General features: G+C 36.4%; 1 protein-coding gene across 2 annotated transcripts in view; it reads right to left on the reverse strand.

Annotated features, from left to right (window-relative positions):
• LOC148941062 (ethanolamine kinase 1-like) overlaps positions 1–20024 on the reverse strand; it is a 50371-nt gene extending 30347 nt beyond the window's left edge. The window contains exons 1-3 of one of the 2 annotated variants that reach the window (XM_089105669.1): positions 19928–20024; positions 4606–4731; positions 3723–3866 (exon numbers count right to left, since the gene is read on the reverse strand). In XM_089105669.1, coding sequence (XP_088961795.1) covers positions 3723–3866; positions 4606–4731; positions 19928–19966 — 309 coding nt within the window. In that variant the 5' untranslated portion in view covers positions 19967–20024. Of the gene's footprint in view, positions 1–3722; positions 3867–4599; positions 4732–19927 lie in introns of those variants that run through there. The other variant, XM_089105670.1, reaches the window with a different exon arrangement.
• Positions 20025–21009: the final 985 nt, after the last annotated feature.

Below are 21009 nucleotides of genomic sequence, written 5' to 3' on the forward strand. Positions count from 1 at the left end.
AGCTTGGGAATGTCAAAACACTGATAAAGTGAGTATAGATGGCATATTTGGGTCTTAGCTTTAAGCATAAAATTTATGTTTTAACTTTAAATCATTGTCTCAGTTGAAGTCTATTGATTAAAACCCAGTGAACGTATAATGGTGACTAAGTAAAACCTGCTAGGGACGTGCTTATTGTTACAGCACAAGTAGCATCCTATTAAAAGTAAATACACCCCACAGTAGCCCAAATTTATTATTAAAATTCATACCAATGTAGGAGGTTGAAGAGTCTATCTCGCAAACCTGAAGAATCGCGAACAAACTTTCCTTTTTTTTGACTTAGAAAAATCTTCCAAGGGAAGAGGGACAATATAGGGAATGTGAGTAAGGGCGAATGAATTTAAACCAACAAGGAAATGTTCATGGAAACTCAACTTTGAGGTAACTGCGGTAACTCCCGCTCATCTGGAAGATCCACAAAATGCCTCCCAGAAACAGAAGTCAGACCAATTCAGTGTCGGGAATCCAGCGTCTTGCAGGTGAAGCAACAAAAGCACTGGTTCCGTTGACACCGTTTCAGCTACGTGCAGATGATAGATACATCCGGTAGTACATGTCATGAACAACGCAGACAACTAACATGATGATAAGACAACCAAATGCTGCCCTCAACCATCGCGTCGGTACGCGCTACCCGAGGCAATGATCCCCAAAGTAGCTCGAACTTCAAAAGTGTTTCTGTTTTCAACCCCCGGAGGATTTCACGCAATGCTTAACTCTCTTCAGAGTTCTTTTCAATTTTTCCTCAAAGCAATTGTCTTCTATTAGTCTCAGGCTCGTATTTAGCCTCGAGGAAGTTTACTACCTGATTAGCGCTTCATTCTGAACCAACACGACTCTAGTGGGACCTCAGAATTGTGAGCGCTCCATCTGGGCAATCGGGCCCCATTATTGAAGACCTTAGACTGGACAAAAGACGGTCTTAAGAGGTTCCCAAACACCACATCGGCTGAAATTGCCTCTCGAAGGGTTCTGTTCTTCCTTGGTGCTGAGCCTCTCCCTCCTTCAATCACCGCTACTAAGTAGTTCCTTGTTAATAATACTAGCAGGCCCCTTGGAGTGAGCTCAACATTAAACATACCAATATTTGTATTTTATATAATACAAATATTGTATTATAAATACAATATAATTATATATTGTATAATAAATAAAATAAAAATTATATAGTAATCTATTCCTGTGCAAAAAGCTATCAGTCAAGTGTTGTCGTTGAGAAAAAATGGATTCATCCTCATTGTGGTTTTTACTTTACCGGCCTTGATGATTACACTCCTGTCGTTGGCTGCCCCAAGGATCAAAGTACAATTTTCCACCCACAGTGCAAGAAAAGACACTTATTCTCTTTCTCTCTCCAAAAAGGAATAATAGTCCCCAGGGATAGCCGCCCAAAAAGGAGCATGTCAGCTATTACCTGCTTGGGTGACATGCAAAGGGGTGGCCCACAAGAGTCATAGCCTTGGGTATCATAAACATGACGTGATCACTTGCACTTTTTGTAGTTGGTATCTGGGATTACTGGGCCAAAATTGACATTTAAAAAAGTAACTACAAACAGAACGATAACGCGCTAAAATCAGCACATAAATGATTTTTACTAATCACGTCTAAATCAATGGACTTGGATTTCGAACAGAGAAAGACCTGATGCACTGCTCTAATGTCCTGTTACGATTCTTCTCATCGGTTGAAATTCAATAGCAAGCTAGAATTATTAAATTGTGTTCAAAAGCACCTGTTAAAACCTATTGCAACTGCCTATTTACTTATTGTTCTCGGAGCTAAATAGGCTGCAATTTGTCCTTTAACAGGTAGCAAATTCTTGGAATGTTTATTAATATTTTTGGTTGGTCCTGCAGTGCCGCATTGCGTTTGATCTAAGCTTGGTAGTACGAAACCCGGAGTCCAGTTGCTCAGCTGCAGCTCAGCTGGAGCTCAGCTGCAGCAACGCATTACAGGGCTCAAAATTTGATTTTGTAATGAGAATACGAGAAACGTTTCGATACTAACCCGATTAATAAGAAGAATAATACGAACATTTTTGGTTTGTTTCAAAGGTTCTAAAAAAAAAATAACTAAATAACTAAAAATAAAAAAATAACTAAAAAGGTTCTAAAAATTGAAAAATAAAAAAGAGGTTAAAAAAAAAATAACTGTTTTTGTAAGAAAAATCGACTTATCCAAGATCATCATTTTCTCATTAGCCTTTGGTGAATATTACGAGTTTTAAAGTAGACCCCTGTTTAAATGGCTAAATTTCTTTCACAGAAACGGTGAACAGAAATGACGCATCAAGTTCCTATATAAACTAGACAAATGGTAAATATGATAAAACACAACTGTATGTTTGAGGCCAGAATTTCAAAAACGTATTCCAGAGATCAATTACTATCAAATATTTGCGTAACAAGACAATACTTGTATGAATAATCGAGCTTTAGTGATTATCAAACACAGAAAAAGCCTTTGGCTTTTCTTGGCCGGGACCTAGTAAAGAATTAATCAAGCAGCAGAGTTACTCAAATATGACAGAGAGCAACTTTTCATATCATAAGTGTATTATATAATCTCTCGTCAAAGATACGTGTGTTAGATTCATCTTACATATGGCGATGCAGCTGTAATAAAAAATTGCGTTTTATTTTAATATTACCTTTTGTTACTTAAAAAAGACAATAGATATAGCAATTTCCTTCAAATATGAGGCCTTTTACATCTCTTTTTGAGGTTTTAGAACTCCCCAGGCGGCGAAGAAATAAATGAAACACATTACTTTTAGCGAAGAAATAAGAAGCATGTGAAAAACTGATTTTCCTTGTTGCTCAAGACGGAGGACTGTAATTCTCCTAAATGGGGTTTTCAGGTATGGTGATTCCAATGGTGTAGTTTTTATTTCGATCTGACACCATTTTTAAGGGTTTGGAATCTGTTTTTCGAAATAGTTTTATAGACCCCACTCGAGAGTGCTCTTTCTAGAATCCAGCCTATACAGTAGTTAAACAAAACAGGGGACTATATGCACTTCTGTTTTACATCACTTTCAACATTGAAGGGCTCTGTTTCTTCGTCCAACACTCTTACTGTCGATTTGCAATGCTCGTAGTAGGCCTTCAACAGCTCTATGAATTCAATCAGCATACAATCTTCCAACATGATTCGTCAAAGATTTTTGCGGGTTACAGAGTCGAAAGCAGCCACAAAATCAAGGAACATATTAATTATGGGGAGATTGTAGCGTTAGTCCTGTTGGGGAATCAGGCGAAGAGCTGGTCAGTGAATCCTCTCCCTCTTCAAAATCCGCATTGATTTTCATTGCACTGTACTACCCCTGAGGGTGTTCTTATCACCCCTCAGGACAAGATTTTCATTTAATATGACGTAAAAACTGTTCAGTGCATAGATAGAGTAATATAAATTCCAATAAATAAATAAAATTAAAAATACTACTTTTTCAACATCATATGCATCCCCATAAGCAAGGTTTTTTGGTAGGAGGGAGGGGGGTATTTGACTACGGAGAAAGAATTTCTGGTCATCATAGTAATAATAAATGTGATTTTCTTTTGCAATTTCCCACAATTAAGGTTGAACAACAAAGTCAATCAATTTCTTTTTTTGTATAGCCTTGTTTATATGCCTTCCAACGTGGAATTCCTATATAAAAGGGTAAAATGACTAACCTGTATATTACGGATTTCCAACTGTCTATCTATCATTAAACTTGTACCTGATCCATAAACACGAATTAGTATCATATCCTCTTTCGTCATATCATATTTGTCATATATTCCCAGTAATTTATTTGTGATGCCATTTTTAAATACCTAAAAAATTAATTAGCAAATGAAATAGACTAGTCTAGAGAGAGAGAGAGAGAGAGAGATAGAGAAAGAGAGAGAGAGAGAGAGAGAGAGAGAGAGAGAATTTCGTTGTATTTCCTATCAAGAGCCTCAATCACAGACAAAAAGTCTATAATACAGATGTCCAACTGATCAATTATCAATTTTTTCAGTAACCAATAAATTCAGTGCTCTTCCTTTGTGCCTTTCTCCTTTCAAAAAAGTTTTGTGCACATTGCTAGCTCGTACTGAACAACTAACCTTCACGAAAGAAATTGAAGAGAATTATACCTGACCTGCACCCGGCTGTAGCAAAACAATACAGGGTCAAAACAGGGACCTTAGCGGTCAAGAAGCGTCGTTAATCCAATTACTTTCTTACTAGTCAGACAATTATTACAACACTAGGCTTACCAATTACACTAATTTTGCCTTATTTTTATAGTAAAAAAAGCCAAGCATTAGATGGCGTTGATGTTTTTACAGTAGTGCCGGATTCCACTCTTATAAGCTACCCATACTCTTAAATCTGACCTGTCTAAACCTATTTTTGTAGCTAGTTCAATATTAATTAGCAACCTCTAAAATGCTCTCACCAAGAATAATAATGTAAATCATAAGTATCTTATGTAAATCATAAGTATCTTACTTATGATTTGCTTATGTAAATCATAAGTAAATCAATAATGTAAATCATATATGAAAATGAAAATATTACCTATACCTTTACATTAACATTTTCCAGTTTCCAGTCTGGCCTTAGAGAATGTACTATGTGCAGTGAACCAGGTATTAAGTCATGTTCTTCTATTTTGAAACTGAGCTCTTTGACATTCATTGCCACCTTACTCTGTAAATTAGAGAAATGATTTAAAACAATAAATATGGTAAAACCTTAGCAGGTATATTTAGAGGAGGGGAGGCTTGGGTGGAGCGAAAATGAAAATTTTCTTCCACAGAGTATGATGCAGGCAGCCAGTTGACTTTACTGTCAATTTATAATTAAATCTAAGATTCAGTTTTAACAATAATAATTACCAACGGGTAAAAAGGTGAATTTTAATGTGAGAGTTTGTCTTCATTTTATCCACAAAATAAAATTCTCGTGATTAAATATTTTTAGAGATTTGAAATCAATATTTCTAAAGTAGCCTATTTTCTTTTTTGTCTCCAGAATTTCAATTCTTTCAATAGTTTCCCAATTCATTTCTTCATGCCTATATGGATACCCCTGTTTCATGAGACTAGTACTAAGCTTGGGGCTTATTGGGACTGAGCTGGGTCATCCTCATCAAAGAGTCATAAATTCAGATGTAGGAGTAAGAAGATCCTAAAATGTACAGCGTACAGGAGACACAAGTATGCAGATACTTCCCATCAGTTACAAAACTTCTCCCAGTAATTGGCTAAATTGCAAGGTGCAGCAGAAAACCATTATGGGATCTAGACCTATACAACAGCCTCTGCAAGATGTTAGAAAGGAGTGGATTGCTACCACCCCTCATTCAACTAAGAACTTAGACATACATCTCTCTTGAAAATCATAAAAAAGTCAATATAATACGAACTTTTACTATTACATCCATGGTTAGCAATAAACAACCTAGTTTGAGTTACGGTGATAATAAGGATACACAATTTTGCACACCACCACACCTAGTGCAACAGACAACCCTGGGCCTAGGACAATCCCACTTAGGGCAAAGATCCACATGGCTGTTCCATCCTAACAACAAAACCCTAAAACTTTAGCATTACGAAAAGGCATTTGATTCAGCTGATGAAAGAGCTTTAGTAAAGATCCTATCCTTGTATGGTATACCAGATAAGTGCAATATGGTGATTAGTGCTCTATATACGAGAACAATTGCTGTGGTTGAGGTTGGAAGTGAGGTTAACAGCTGGTATTGGAATCAGGAGTTAATCTTAGCGCTGCCTAAGTAAAGAACGTTGTTGGCACAATGTATTATTTTTTCCCCCTTTAGACCAGGGCACTTCGTATCGAAGGAGTTGTTGTAGAAACTTCAAAAAGGGCTCATTCGATTGGAAAATGAAATGGCTAGTACCCTTTTTAATAGTCGAAAATGATTGGAAGGAAACTAACACCCCTTCCACGCCAAACATTCTGGTATACATCCTATCCTTGTATGGTATACCAGATAAGTACAATATGGTGATTAGTTCTATATACGAGAACAATTGCTGTGGTTGAGGTTGGAAGTGAGGTTAACAGCTGGTATTGTATTGAATCAGGAGTTAATCTAGGTTGTGTTCCAGCACCATTTATATGGATCAATCAACAGGACTTTGTCCTAAGGAACATAGCAAAGATTAAGAGACCCATTGGAATCAAATGGGAAGGCAAAACCCCCCTAGATTTAGATTATGCAGATGATTTTCGTGTCCTAGATAAAAATGTTTGCAAAATGGATGAATTTTTGGAGAATTTAAGAATTCAATGTGCAACAATATGTTAGAAAGTTAATATTACTACGAAGTTGCTTAAAATAGGAATACATAAAGGTGAAGAGATGATGTTGGGTAAAAACGAGATTGATCAACTGGAATGCTTCACTAAACTGGGTAGTATCATAGGCAGCGCAATAGCGCTGTCTCAGTAAAGAACGTTGTTGGCACAATGAGTCATTTTTTCCCCTTTAGACCAGGGCACTTCGTATCGAAGGAGTTGTTGTAGAAACTTCAAAAAGGGCTCATTCGATTGGAAAATGAAATGGCTAGTACCCTTTTTAATAGTCGAAAATGATTGGAAGGAAACTAATACCCCTTCCACGCCAAACATTTCCCCAAACATATCCAATCAAAATATAAGGTTTTTATAGAAAGCTTTGTCGTATTAACTTCAAAAATGACTCATTCGATTGGAAATTAAATGGCTAGTGCTCTTTTTAATAGTCGAAAGTGATTGGAGGGCAACTAAACCCCCCTCTCACGCCCACCTTTTCCCCAAACACATCCAATAAAAATTTTGAGATAGCCATTTTAAAAATTTTGAGATAGCCATTTTTTTCAATGTAGTTAAAAGTTCTGGAAATTAGGTCTTTGAGGATGACAAGACCCCTACAGCCCTCAGGGCAAAGATTGAAAGTTATACCCTGGGGGCATATAAGGTTTTTATAGAAAGCGTTGTCGCAGAAACTTCAAAAAGGGCTAATTCAATTGGAAATTGAAAGGTCTAATACTCTTTGTAATAGTCGAAAGTGATTGAAGGGCAACTAACACCCTTTCCACGCCCACCATTTCCTAAAACACATCCAATCAATTTTGAGATAGCCATTTTGTTCAACTTAGTTGAAAGTTCTGGAAATCATATCTTTTGACCAGGACACTCCCCCCACAGTCTTCAGGGCAAGGGTTATAAGCTATGCACTGGGGACACATAAAGTTTTTATTGAAAGCTTTGTCGGAGAAACTTGAAAAAGGGCTCATTCGATTGGAAATTCAAAAGGCTAGTGCCCTTTTTAATAGTCGAAAGTGATTGGAGGGCAATTAACTTCAATTTACACCCATCTTTTCCCCAAACACATCCAATCCAAATTTTGTTCAACGTAATTGAAAGTTTTGAAAATTAGGTCTTTAAAGATGACAACCCTCCCCCATAGCCCTCCGGGCAAGGGTTGTAAGTTATGCCCTGGGGGCATATAAAGTTTTTATAGAAAGTGTTGTCATAGGAACTTCAAAAAGGGCTCATTCGATTGGAAGTTGAAATGGCTAATGCCCTGTTTAATAGTTGAAAGTGATTGGAGGGCAACTAACCCCGTCTCACGCCCACCATTTTCCCACAAATATAATTAAAATTTTAAGATAACCATTTTTTTTCAATGTAGCTGAAAGTTTTGGAACTTATGTCTTTGAGGATGACAACCCACCCACAGCCTTCGGGGCAAGGGTTGTCAGTTATGCCCTGGGGGTGTATAAGGTTTTTATAGAAAGCGATGTTGTAGAAACTCCAAAAAGGGCTCATTCGATTGAAAATTGAAAGGGTTAGTCCCATTTTTATTATTCGAAAGTGAATGGAGAGCAACTAACCCCCTTCTCACGCCCACCATTTCCCCAAATACATTCAATCAAAGTTTAGAGATAGCCATTTTGGACAAAATAGTCGAAACTTCTGGAAATTATGTATTTGAGGATGACTTACCCCCCAAAACACCCAAGGCAAAGGTTGTAAGTTATGCCCTGGGGCAAATAAGGTTTTGATAGATAGCGTTGTTGTAGAAACTTCAAAAGGGGCTCATTCAATTGGAAATTGAGAGGGCTAGTGCCCTTTTTAATAGTTGAAAGTGACTGGAGAGTAACTAACCCCCCTCGTACGCCCACCATTTCCCCAAACACATCCAATCAAAATTTTCAGAGAGCCATTTTGTTCAACGTAGTTAAAAGTTCTGGAAATTAGGTCTTTGAGGATGACACTCCCCCCAGATCCCCCAGGGATAAGGTTGTAAGTTATGCCCTTGGGGCATATAAGGTTTTTATTGAAAGTTTTGTCGTAGAAACTTGAAAAAAAGGCTCATTTGTTTGGAAATTCAAAGGGCTAGTGCCCTTTTTGTGCCCAGCTTTTCCCCAAACACATCCAATCCCAATTTTGAGTTTGCCATTTTGTTTTACGTTGTTGAAATTTCTAGAAATTAGGTCTTTGAGGATTACAATCCCCCCCCCCCCTACAGCCCTCAATGCAAGAGTTGTAAGTTAAGCCCGGGGGGCATATAAGGTTTTTATTGTAAAAGTTTTCGTAGAAACTTCAAAAAGGGCTCATTCGATTGGAAACTGAAATGGCTAGTGCCCTTTTTAATAGTCAAAAGTGATTGCATATAAGGCATATAAGGTTTTTATAGAAAGCGTTGTAGTAGAACTTCAAAAAGGGCTCATTCGATTGGAAACTGGAATGGCTAGTGCCCTTTTTAATGGTTTAAAATAATTAGAGGGCAACTAACCTCCTCTTATGTTACTCATTTCCCCAAAAACGCGCAATAAAAATTTTTAGATAGAACCATTTTTTAACGTAGTTGAAAGTTCTAGATAGTATGTCTTTGAGGATGACAACCCCCTCCCCCCCACAGCCCTCAGGGAAAGGGTTGTCAGTTATGCCCTGGGGGCATATAAGGTTTTTATAGAATGCAATGTTGTAGAAATTTCAAAAAACGCTCATTCAATTGGAAATTAAAAGGGCTGGTGCACTTTTTAATAGTCAAAACTAAATGGAGGGCAACTAACCACCCTCTCATGCCCACCTTTTCCCCAAACACATCCAATCAAAATTTTGAGATAGCCATTTTATTCAACGCAGTTGAAAGTTCTGGAAATTACGTCTTTGAACAGGACACTCCCCCCCACAGTCTTCAGGGCAAGGGTTATCAGTTATGCCCTGGGGGCATATAAGGTTTTAATTGAAAGCTTTGTCGTAGAAATTTGAAAAAGGGCTCATTCGATTGAAAATTTTAAGGGCTAGTGCTCTTTTTAATAGTAAAAAAGATTGGAGGGCAACCAACCCCCCTTTCATGCCCACCTTTTCCCCAACCACATCCAATCAAAATGTTTAGATATTTATTTTGTTCAACGTAGTTGAAAGTTTTGGAAATTAGGTCTTTGAGGATGACAACCCCCTCCTCACAGCCCTCAGGGCAAGGGTTGTAAGATATGCCCTGGGGGTATATACGGTTTTTTATAGAAAGCGTTGTCCTAGAAACTTCAAAAAAGGCTCATTTGATTGGAAAAACGAAATGGCTAGTGCCCTTTTTAATAGTTGAAAATGATTTGAAGGGCAACTAACCCCCTATCACGGTCACGATTTCCCCACACCCATACAATCAAAGTTTTGAGATAGCCATTTTATTCAATGTAGTTGAAAGTTCTGGAAATTATGTATTTGAGGATGACAAACCCCCCAGAGTCCCCAGGTCGAAGGTTTTAAGTTATGCCCTGGGGGGCATATAAGGTTTTTATAGAAAGCGTTGTTGTAGAAACATCAAAAAGAGCTCATTCCATTGGACATTGAAAGGGCTAGTGCCCTTTTTAATAGTCAAAAGTAATTGGAGGGCAACTAACCTCTCACGCCCAGATTTTCCCCAAACACATCCAATCAAAATTTTGAGATAGTCATTTTGTTCAACACAATTGAAAGTTCTGGAAATTATGTCTTTGAGCAGGACACTTCCTGCTTCCTGCTTCCTGTTTCGAGTAGGTGAGTTTCCACGAGACGAATAACATTTCATTTGTATTTCAGTAGGTCTCTAAGAATTTGGTCGAGTTTTCCTGATATGGAAAGTACGAGGTTTTAGCATGTCAAAGTGTACTGCTACTACTACTAACAAATCATTGCAGCCTCAAGCCAACTAAGATCAATACAGCTGTGCATGCTCTTTCTCTACCCAACTAGGTCGAAGCTTCACTATTTACCCAGTTCCAAGAAGTTGTACAGAGATTAGGGGCAAGAACAGTCGCCAGAGATTAGGGGCAAGGGTTGTAAGCTATTCCCAGGAGTTATTAAAGGTTTTTATGGAAGGAATGGTTGTTTAACTTTAGAAGAGGCTCAGTCTTTCTCCCTGAAAAAGGCTATGTCAATATAAAACGAACAGAAATTAATTAAAAAGCTTTTTCAACAAAATAAGTTTTTTTTTTAAAAGTAAAGAACTCCATTAAACCAAAATGAACAAAAAAGAAGCAAATAATCTACCAAGAATGCAACTAGCCTACCAAAAATCAGTATCAATAAATAAATAAAACCCAAAACAAACAGAAATTAGGATAAATGAGAGTCAAACTCAAAACGAGCAGAAATTAATATGAGTAGGGTTCTAAACCCCAAGCTTTATAAAAGCCAGAATATAATTTTTACTTTACTGAAAAAAGGTCTTTTAAATGGTTTTAACTTTTTTAACTTTAAGAAATCAAAAATCAATTAAGATTTTAAAGAATAAATATAAGCATATATATAGGCTACTAAACTGACAATAAAGATTTTTTCAGTAAATTCATCTGAATTTTTTTCAGTAAAGTACAGATTATATTCTGGCTTTTATAAAGCTTGGGGTTTGGAACCCTACTCATATTAATGTCTGCTCGTTATGAGTTTGACTCTCATTTATCTTAATTTCTGTTTGTTTTGGGTTTCATCTATTTATTGATACTGATTTGTGGTAGCTCTATTCTTGATAGATTATTTGATTGTGTTTTTGTTGATTTTGGTTTAATGGAGTTCTTTACTTTTTTTAAAAAAAACTTATTTTGTTGAAAGAGTTATTTTTAATTAATTATTAGTAAAGATGGTGGATCCCATAAAGATGTAAAAAGTGGAGTAGCAAAGACCCACGGTGCTTTTTCGCAGCTAAAAAACTTGGGAGAATAGGGAGATAATTCTGGAAACAAAGACTAGAATATGGGAAGCTAGGGTAATGATAGTTGTCAAGTATTGTTCTGAAACGTAGGTGCTTCAAAAGACAGAAGAAAACTTTTTTAATGTTTTCCAGAAGAATTATTTGCATATAGTTCTGGGTACTCATTTCATAAATCATATGTTAAATAACACTCTGTGCAAAAAAAATGTGGCTCTTTTCCACTATCAAGGACTGTAACATGAAAAACACTGAGATGGCTAAGACACATTTTGCAGTTGAATTACAACTTCTTGGAACTGGGTAAATAGTGAAGCTTTGAACGAGTTGGGGTAGAGAAAGATAATGCACAGCTGTATTGGCCTTAGTTGGCTTGGGGCTGCAATGAGTCGTTAGTAGTAGAAGCAGTACACTTTGACATGCTAAAACCTCGTACTTTCCATTCCAGGAAAACTCGACCAAATTCTTAGAGACCTACTGAGATACAAATGAAATGTTATTCGTCTCTTGGAAACTCACCTACTCAAAACAGGGAACAAAACCTCTCTGGAGACTCCTTCTTGCTTTCCAGCTATGAAAATAGAGCTCATTCACGAGGTAGACCTACAGGATCTCCAATATCAGCAATTGACAAAAAATCCCTAGTCTGTCTCAGAAAGGTTTGTTGTCTTAAGACTATGGAGCAGCCAAGGATACCTCAGATGTTCAGACATATGTCCCTGACGCTCCCAGATGTGAAGAAGAATAAAATGAATTCTCTTTTGTACCCAAGATCCTTATTGACCAAATCCCAAAGAAAAATGTACCGATTGCCATGTGGGAGTTCAATCCTATAATTATTAAAGATTACACGGCTTGTTCTGTTCTAATGGGGCCTTTTGGTCCAGAATACTCCAACGGATCCTGATAGATAATCTGGCCTATAATGATGATATAGATGATCTAACCAACTCTTAATGAAAACTGTAGGTAAAGCTGATAAACTCCACAACACAACCAGGCAGCTAGGGACGGAGATCAATGCCAGCAAGACCAAAGTTATAGTGGAGGCAAAAACCAAACTGATTAAACCCCCCTGTTATCACAATAGGCAAAAAAATGAATCAAAAGGGTGGGCTATTTCTTGTATGTAGGTAGCCTGCTCTCATCCTATAACTACTGTTGCTGTGATAAGATAAGATAATATTTATTTTCCAAAGGCTATCACAAGCTCTAATAGAGCCGAATTCGCTTCATATGTCAAAAAGAAATAGACAAAGCAAAACGAAGAAACAAGCAATGCAGCAAAAGAAGGAACATTAATCAGGCATCAAAATGGATGATAAGAATTTAACAAATGGCTAGAATATAAACAGAAAAATAGAAGAAGAAGGGGTGGGGAATAAAATAAAATCACAGTCAAGAAGAAAAACATTGCCGAAATCATGTTCAATGTCAAATACATAAAATTAAAAAAAAACACTTAAAATCAAGCCAAATTAGTTGTCAAAAGAAATATTTACAATTAAAGAAAGGAATACAATTAAAGGAAAAAAAAATTAAATTAAAGGTCAGAAAAGAAATTTAACATAAATAAGTATCAACAAAAGGGAAAATAAAAGTGACAAAGATAAAGAGAAAAAAAGACGCATGATTATTGTGAACATACACAACAACTAAATTAAGGGACGGAGGAGTTAATTTTGGTACAGAGCATAGTTCAGAGTTCTGTGATACAAAATAATGACTTTCACTTGTTACTTCTAGGTTGTAAAAACAAGCCAAGCTCTGGAAAACCTTTAGCTTTTGAGATGAGATGCCTCTGCTAGATTGCAAGAATCAAATAGTCTGACAGCATTATGAATACTGTCCATGAGGTAGGCAACCAAAACAAAAATTGAGATCTTTAAATGTCAATAATAGTCCATTTAATATTCACCATACCTGATATAGGGATACACTGAGCCTAGCATTTGGGTCGGCAGGAGTTGTGGCCCTAAAATTTTCAACCAGGACCTAAGAAAGTAAGAATTGTGATAGTAGCTGAGGATATCTAGTTCAGAAAATGCCCTTCAAAGAATTAGTTTATTGATTATATTTGTACTTTTCCTAGATCAGTGACAAATCTGTAGCTCTCATTTTGAAATAGCCTGAATGAAGTTGGCTATGCCTAGCCTGCCTGTGAATTTGCAAGACTCAAGTTGGGATAACTCTTCAAAACAATCCAAGCACCAGTGAATACAACATTGTAAGCACAGAAGTAGAGCAAAGCAGTGCAGCACCAAATACAAGCACATAGCAAAGACAATAAGCAAGCAAAGGCACTAAAACTGATAAGCAAACAAATTCAACAGGATAGTATATCTTGCTTCTTCAAAGCATGCTGTTGTCTCTATAGTTGAATCAAATGGGTTTGATTAATGTTGTACTTGATCATTGTTGCATTACTCTGCATCTCTCTGGGTCTGATCTTGTCTATAGTTGTGCTACAGCAATAGCAGCAGTGGTGACACTATTTTCATTGCGTTTAATGGGGTTTGCCAAGCTGAGTGAAATTAGACACTCAACAGGGTTGATCTTGGATACAACCTCAGACGATGGAGCAGTTTCATCGTTTTGGAAGTAGATTTCTTTGTTTCAATTCCTGTGGAAAAGTCTAATTTTGTTCTGTTGGAGCGTTAATCCATTGTCAGCACCAACTACCTACTATTGCGACTGAGAACGCACTTCAACAATGGTTCCTCTTTTCCAAGGACTGCTAGGTGTCACTAGGACACTCATTTTCGAAACTAACTGAATCCTAGGCAGAGATTTAACAGTACTTTCTTAGCAGTAGTATTCTTTCTGTTGCAATTTATATTTCTCGTGTCAGTCCAAAAATCTCCTTTAGGCAAAATGTTTCCTCTAGATGCTTCTGTATAACAGGGAGGACTGACTCCAGCTACCTGCTCTTGAGATTCTGTTCTGGTGCTGCCATGCCATCTATGGGCATATTTCATATACTAGGATGTCAATTTACAGATTTTGGTGTGCTCAAGATTCTCTTGCAGGCTTATATACATTTCTCAGCAAACCTGTTTGATGCAGGATGATAAAGGCTAGGTTTGGATGTTTTATGCTCCGTTTTTTCATGAACATCCTGAAGTCACTGGAACTGAATTACAGCCTGTTATCAGAGGTCAACATGTCTGGTAGTCCATGGCAACCAAAATGGCGTTTGAGTTAGCTCTTTTTTATTGACATTTTGTGAGTGCAGTTATTGCATCTTTGGATAAATATTTCAATGTCTTTGTCAATAACTAGCCAGTGAATGATCATTCGAGCTTTTTGATTGTTTTTTTTTTCAGTACCTGAATGAGCAGAGCGCAGTCCCTGAAAGATATCATTTCACAGAGGAGTAGGAATAATGATTCTCGAGCCTTTAAATACCAGGTCATCATACATTGAGAGTTCTTGTCAAATACACCAGCACTGAACTTTAGTATATGGGTATTGTTTCCTGTTTTGAACCATTTCTCCAAGATGAAAGGCTTCAGTGCTTGCAGTTAATGATGAGTAAATCTCTTCTGTTTGATTTCCTCAAGTCTGCTGCCCATGGTGAGTATGAATTTTAAAAGCGGGTGTATGAATATTTTGATTCATTTGTGTAATTTGTTGTCAATGTCTGGAAGATGTAGTCTTAACAGTGCATTTGGAACAAGACCTTTATTACCAATACCATACTTGAAAGTCAAGTCATACAGATGTATATATAGAATCTGACATTGAATCTTTGGTGTTGCTGTAAAGAAGGGTTTGAATAGTTTGAATGAAAGGGGTAGATGATTTACAATGACCTGTAATCCCTCTTTGTGTAGGTAATGGTGAAAATAGTAGCAGCCATAGAGTATGGCAGAGAGCTCTTTTTCCAGCTGTGGGTAGTTCTGTTCAAATTTTCTCAGTAATCTTGATCTGTAGGCAAACACTTTGCTGCTTGATGATATTTGTGTTTTTAGTCCATGTTTTGAGGCACCAACTTCAAGCAAAAGGGTTTGGTTGGAGTTCTGAAAGAAAGCCAAGTTAGTTATCAGGGTCTCTTTGAGCTGGTTGAGACATTTTCTGTGGAGCTATTTCCATTCAAACTCACTACCTTTATTCAGGTCCATGAATGGTTGGTTCTGTTGTATGGTTTGGGAAGCGTCTTGAGAGAATTTTCAGCATTCCAAGGAGGGTCTGCAACTCCTTTGATTTTGGGATAGGCATTTCATTGATGGTGCGAAATTTCTCTAGGTTTGGTTTGATGTCACCAATGCTGATGATTTTGCCAAGGTAGCAGACTGAATGGCCAGAAATCAGGCACTTTAATCTGTTGAATTTCCCACCCATCTGCTGAATTTCAAGCTCTTCTATTCAGCTCTTTCTGACATGTCTGCAAGTCTATGGTGTGATCTTTTTTGGTGGCTTTGTAGATAAATTATGTCAAATACAAATATTTTAAAACCTTCCAAACCTCGACATACCTCTTCAAGCTTCCTCTGCAGCTTATCCTGAGCAGATATCACGCCAAGTGGGTACTTTTTGAAAGGGTATCTACCATATATTGCTTTGAAGGTTGTCAGGTCTGTATTGCGTTGAAGGTTGTCAGGTCTGAAGCTGTTTGAGAACACAAACTACCAGTACCCTGAGGTGGTATTAAGCTCTGAGATGCATTTTCCACCACTCAGGTCAGCAATTGCATCTTCAAAAGTAGGTATGGGTTTATTGGTTGAGCTTTTGTTTTCTTGGAGGTATAAGCAGTTTTGAAGCAAGGAAATTAAAGTAGTGTTGTGGTGTGATGTTAGCTTGAACCCAAGTTCTGATTTTCCAGCTTACAGTAATCTGATTTTTAATCTTTAGTGGAATAAACACCTCATCCTTACACCTATCTTACAGCATATTATATAGCAGTATTCCATCCTCTTTAGCACTTTCTACTATTCTGTTCATAATTTTTTATGGAACTGACAACTTTGCAGCAGAAAACTTTTGCAAAGTAGTTTAGCTTTTGACACTTTGAGCATGTTTTACCTTTTTAAGATAAGATCTTTTATCTGCTGGCTTTGGTTATTTAGAGTATACTAAATCCACTTCCTGTTTAATTGGGAGGGGGGAATTGTTTTCAAATGACTTCATCTGCCCTTAGGTAATTTCATAGGTTCTACAAGCTTCCTTGCAGATTGGCTAAAGGAAAAAAATTCTATGTCTTACTGACCTGAGGCAATTCGAGAATAGCAGATCCACTTCTACCTCCTACTACATTGCTTCTCCTATTGACTACATTGCAAAAATCCTTGAAAAACCTAATTCTTAACTAAATTTAATTTCCACTGACCTTCAAGAAGCATTTGCCCTTGTTATTCACAATATATTAGTTGAGAAACTTGTCAGTGAATTCAATGTTGATTCTTTCCTGGTGAAATTGGTTGCCTCCTTCTTATCAAATAGATTGCAGGTAGTCAAATAGTAGAACCATTATTCTAGTCCTCTCCCTGTCCACAATAGAATACCTCACGGTATGCTCCTAGGTCCCCTCCTCTTTTCAGTTATGATTAACAACCTTGCCAAGGAATTTCCTGACAGATGGAAATTAGTTAATGACCTAACAGTTGTTGAAACTTGCTTTAGAAATTTAATAAGCAACCCTATGAGCATCCTCAATGAAATTGGAGATGATGACTCAGACTTAGATGATGACTCCGACTTGAGTAAACCCCTCTATGTCCATGATAATGCCAATATGTTTACATAAATCATTACCCTGTTTTCTTAATCCTATCCCTTCTGAGATTTCTATGTCCTCCTTTAAATTACTTGACATCACAATTTCCTCAATTTTAAAGTGGGATATCCATGTTAAAGATATCATCCATAGAGCTAATATGTCTATCACCCTCCTTGAGCTCCTAAATTAATTTAGTGTCCCCCTTCACATTCCTTAAGGATTTGTGCTTCCTTTGTCCACATGCATTTTGAATATGCTTGTCCAGTTTAGCAACCTGGCATCTCTCAAAAAGAGTCAGAAAAAACAAAATCCGTCAAAAAAAAAGCCCTGAAAATAATTTTCAAAGAAGGCAAGGTGCCATACTCTCTGATTCTAAGAAAAACTAGGTTGGAAACCCTTGAGCAGGTTATGTTGTGCCTCCATTTTGGAAATAATGCAATAACAAATTACACACAGAAAGCATTTATCCCAAACGTTACTCCCAACCCAGATTCCAGCAACCAAGAGCTCTTTTTGAACCCTCATTAGCTGTTTTACTCATTACTCATTACCTCATTACTATTTTGTCCTCATTAGCTGGTTTATCTCCAGATATGAAGAAACCTTTGTCCCATTCATTACAAAAAAATGACAAAATACCCAGATAGTTTCATTTTTTATTGGATGCCAATGCTGCACAAGTTTTTGTATTTATTTGCTTGTTTTAATGCCCCTCCCCTTTTTTTAGTGTCCCTTTTAACTTTTTTTTGTTTAATGAGGGCCTATTTATTTTATATTTTTAGTTTGACAAGTTTTTATATAGTTAACTCTTTAATTGACATTTCCCAGTTAAATTATTGACTGACAAATGATTATTCATTGTGATTTTTCTTTTTGGCATTCATTGCATTTTCTAGTTTTTGTATTTTTTTTATGATATTTTTTACTCCAAATTTCTAATTTGACCCTTTGGGGCTTGTGATGGTGATTTTTTAAAATAAATATCTTATCTTATCTACTCCTCTCTCTTGTGTTAATCTGTTGCCTTCAGCTAAAAGTTTCTCTTAAAGGCATATTCCTTGATTTTTGATGCCACAGATGATCTTATTTCTGGTCAAATCTTTTTGAACATGGTTTTGTCCATGTTCATTCACAAGTCATTCACATGACTTGACTAACAATTTCAGTTCAGTTCTGTTTTCTCAACTGTTTCTTCATCATTCTGTCATGTTTCAATAAGATATTCCTAGCAAACACTATTTTCTCTGGAACAGCATAGTTCCAAAATTTTAGAAAGTAAGACCCAATTGTATTTGTATCCACTGCTTTAACATTGAAGGTTTTTAAATATTGTTGAAGGTTTTATAAGTAGATAGGCACACTGAATCTTCCCCCATTTACAAGAAAGAGGGCCAAGAAACATAAGTCTTTCATTTTCTTCACACCTCCAACATTCTTCATCAAGATTCAAGTTGATTTAACTCATTAACATGATACAACTATGTGTAAATACAACAATATAAGCACACAAGCAGAGCAAAGTGATACAGCACTAAACACAAGCAGGACTAAAACTAAAAAGCAAGCAATCTCAGCAGTATGCTACACTGCCAGATCTCTAAATAAAGATTCCAAAACTGAGGCAGTGCAGCCTTAATAAAACAGACTGAACCTTAAGTGAGAGCCTACTGAAAAACTTACAATAAGTTTTAAAGCTACATAAAGTTTAAAATTAAACATACATATGTATGGAGTTTTTAAAATAGTCATGAGAATCAAGATTACTTAAGAGGCAAAGATTAATAGAACATAAATCTGATAGTAAGGAAAATATAGGCTATGCCATTATAATTTCTAGTAAATGCCTCTTTATTGTCATCCAAACTATTATTATCTATGATGTTGAAAAATGTTAAACTAACTGCCAAGTGATGAAATTAGTGACATAAAAAAGAAGATAAGGTTTTTTTATGAAGGTTTTAGTTGCTTTGGACTGAAGGGAAAGTAATTTAGTCTGAAAGGTTATCTACATAAAACTGTAAACATAAACCATGCACATAATTCTTACATTGTGGCCTGAAAGAGCCAGTACAGTTCCTTTGAAGGAAATATGTAAACAAAATATAGCCTAAAGTAGGCTAGTACCAATAGATGCCTTATTTTATGTTCTTGGCAAATATTAGGCCTATGCCAAGAACACAAAATATACTTTTGTTGGCAAATATACTTTTCTGACAATGCACCCTTTTTTCTCTCCATAAGATTAAAAAAACACAATGAAACAGATTAATAGAACTAAATATGAGGCATTAGGAGGAGAAGGGGGTCTACAGTCAGAAAAGAGATAGCCTTGGCAGTAAATATTTACCAAATCATATTATTGAATTACAACTAAAGTGAATATACCACTTGTTGCCTTTTTTATGCTCTTTATGAATATAATAATGCTTTTAATCAAAAATGAATTTTAGCCCCCACCCCTATATATACCAATTCAGGATATATATTTGCACATTTGGGTGGTAGGGGTAATTTTATTTCGGATGTAAATGAGAGGTAAGTTTAAACTTTCCCCCCACACCCCCTAATGTGCAAATATATACCCTGAATTGGTATATAGCCTACAGGGGTGGTGGCTAAAATTCATTTCTGACAAAAATGATTATTATATTTGTAAAGAGCATAAAAAAGGGCATTGAGTCGTAACTCACTTTAGTCGTAACTCAATAATATGATTTGGTAAATATTTACCACCTTGGCTTAAGTCTAGCCTATGGTATTTGAAAGAGGATTAAAACATTTTATGAAGCAGAGAGAAAATATTAATGTTTCCTTCAGATAACAAGTGACTTTCAAATTTTTATTTTCATATTTCCAATTTGAACAGAAAACAACAAACTTTTGTAGCCTACACAGCCCAGCAGAGCAGTAGCCTAGGCAATATGTAACACCATTAAAGGGGAGGGGCTGGGAGTCAATCACTATATACTAATTATTACATGTGGAAGGAACTTTGAATGCGGAATCAAAAGGCACATTTCTTTTTTAATCTAGTTTTGTCCTTAGGAAATCTAATCCATTTTTGCCGTGTTAAAAAAAAATTATTTCGTACTTTGCCTATTTAAAAATCCTGCCTGAAGAGTGCTATCTACAGTGCAAATCAATTTCATGATTAGTTTTAAAATTTTGAAACTGTAGTTTGGGAACATATAATTAAAAACCACAGTAAAAATGTTAAGGCTTTAGGGCCTTAAAAAGTTGGTCAACTACTGATGAAACTTCCAGGAATAACTTTAGACTACACTCAAATTGGGGCCAAGGAAACCGTGTTTGGAAATCCTTTAAGTTCGAGGTTTTTTATATTAATTTGCTATCGAAAAGATGAGCCCACAGTTCGATTAAGGTTGCCACACAAAAACCAAATGCCAAGAGCCCCAGCAAGGAAAAGCCTCTTCCTGTTGCCATGGCGTCACCATAGGTTCGATACAACCAACCTGGGAAAAATACAAATTCTTCCTTAAAGTTGTGACCTATTTAGATCGTTTTTGTGGCCAGAAATGTCAATATGCGAGTTTAAAAAAAAATTGCAGGCAATAGCAAGGCCGGGCCCTGGCATTCGGAACGCGGAATGGCTTCAGATTAGACGCGGTCATGGCTTCAGATTAGTTTCGATGTAACCACCCTGGAAGAAACACTAAAAAGGCATATAATTCTAACAAAAAGATGTTTTAAATAAATAAGAGGTTCCTCGTTTACTGGGAGCACATATGCTCGTCATATTTTTGTTTTAGGTCATGTGGTGTCAAATAAGCATTATTTAAAATAAAAATTAGACTATCCAGAACATCAGCTTTTATCCAACACAGGTAATGCTTTATATAAAACTAACACGAAAGAGGAAGATACATGGCAAAAAATACACTTGGATTAGAGAAAAAACTCCACGTATCATTTGAACACTTGTCCCTTCGTGCCGATCAGTTTTCTCTTAGGTCTGAACGGGCCATAAGATATCAACTTTCTTTCATTGCGAATAAACACAAATTATCTTAATTGGTAAGTGAATCACCACCGCTACTCA

Source organism: Artemia sp. Qi Xiang Cuo, chromosome 19, assembly GCF_049724085.1.
Source record: "Artemia sp. Qi Xiang Cuo chromosome 19, ASM4972408v1, whole genome shotgun sequence".
NCBI classification, from domain to species: Eukaryota; Metazoa; Arthropoda; class Branchiopoda; order Anostraca; family Artemiidae; genus Artemia; species Artemia sp. Qi Xiang Cuo.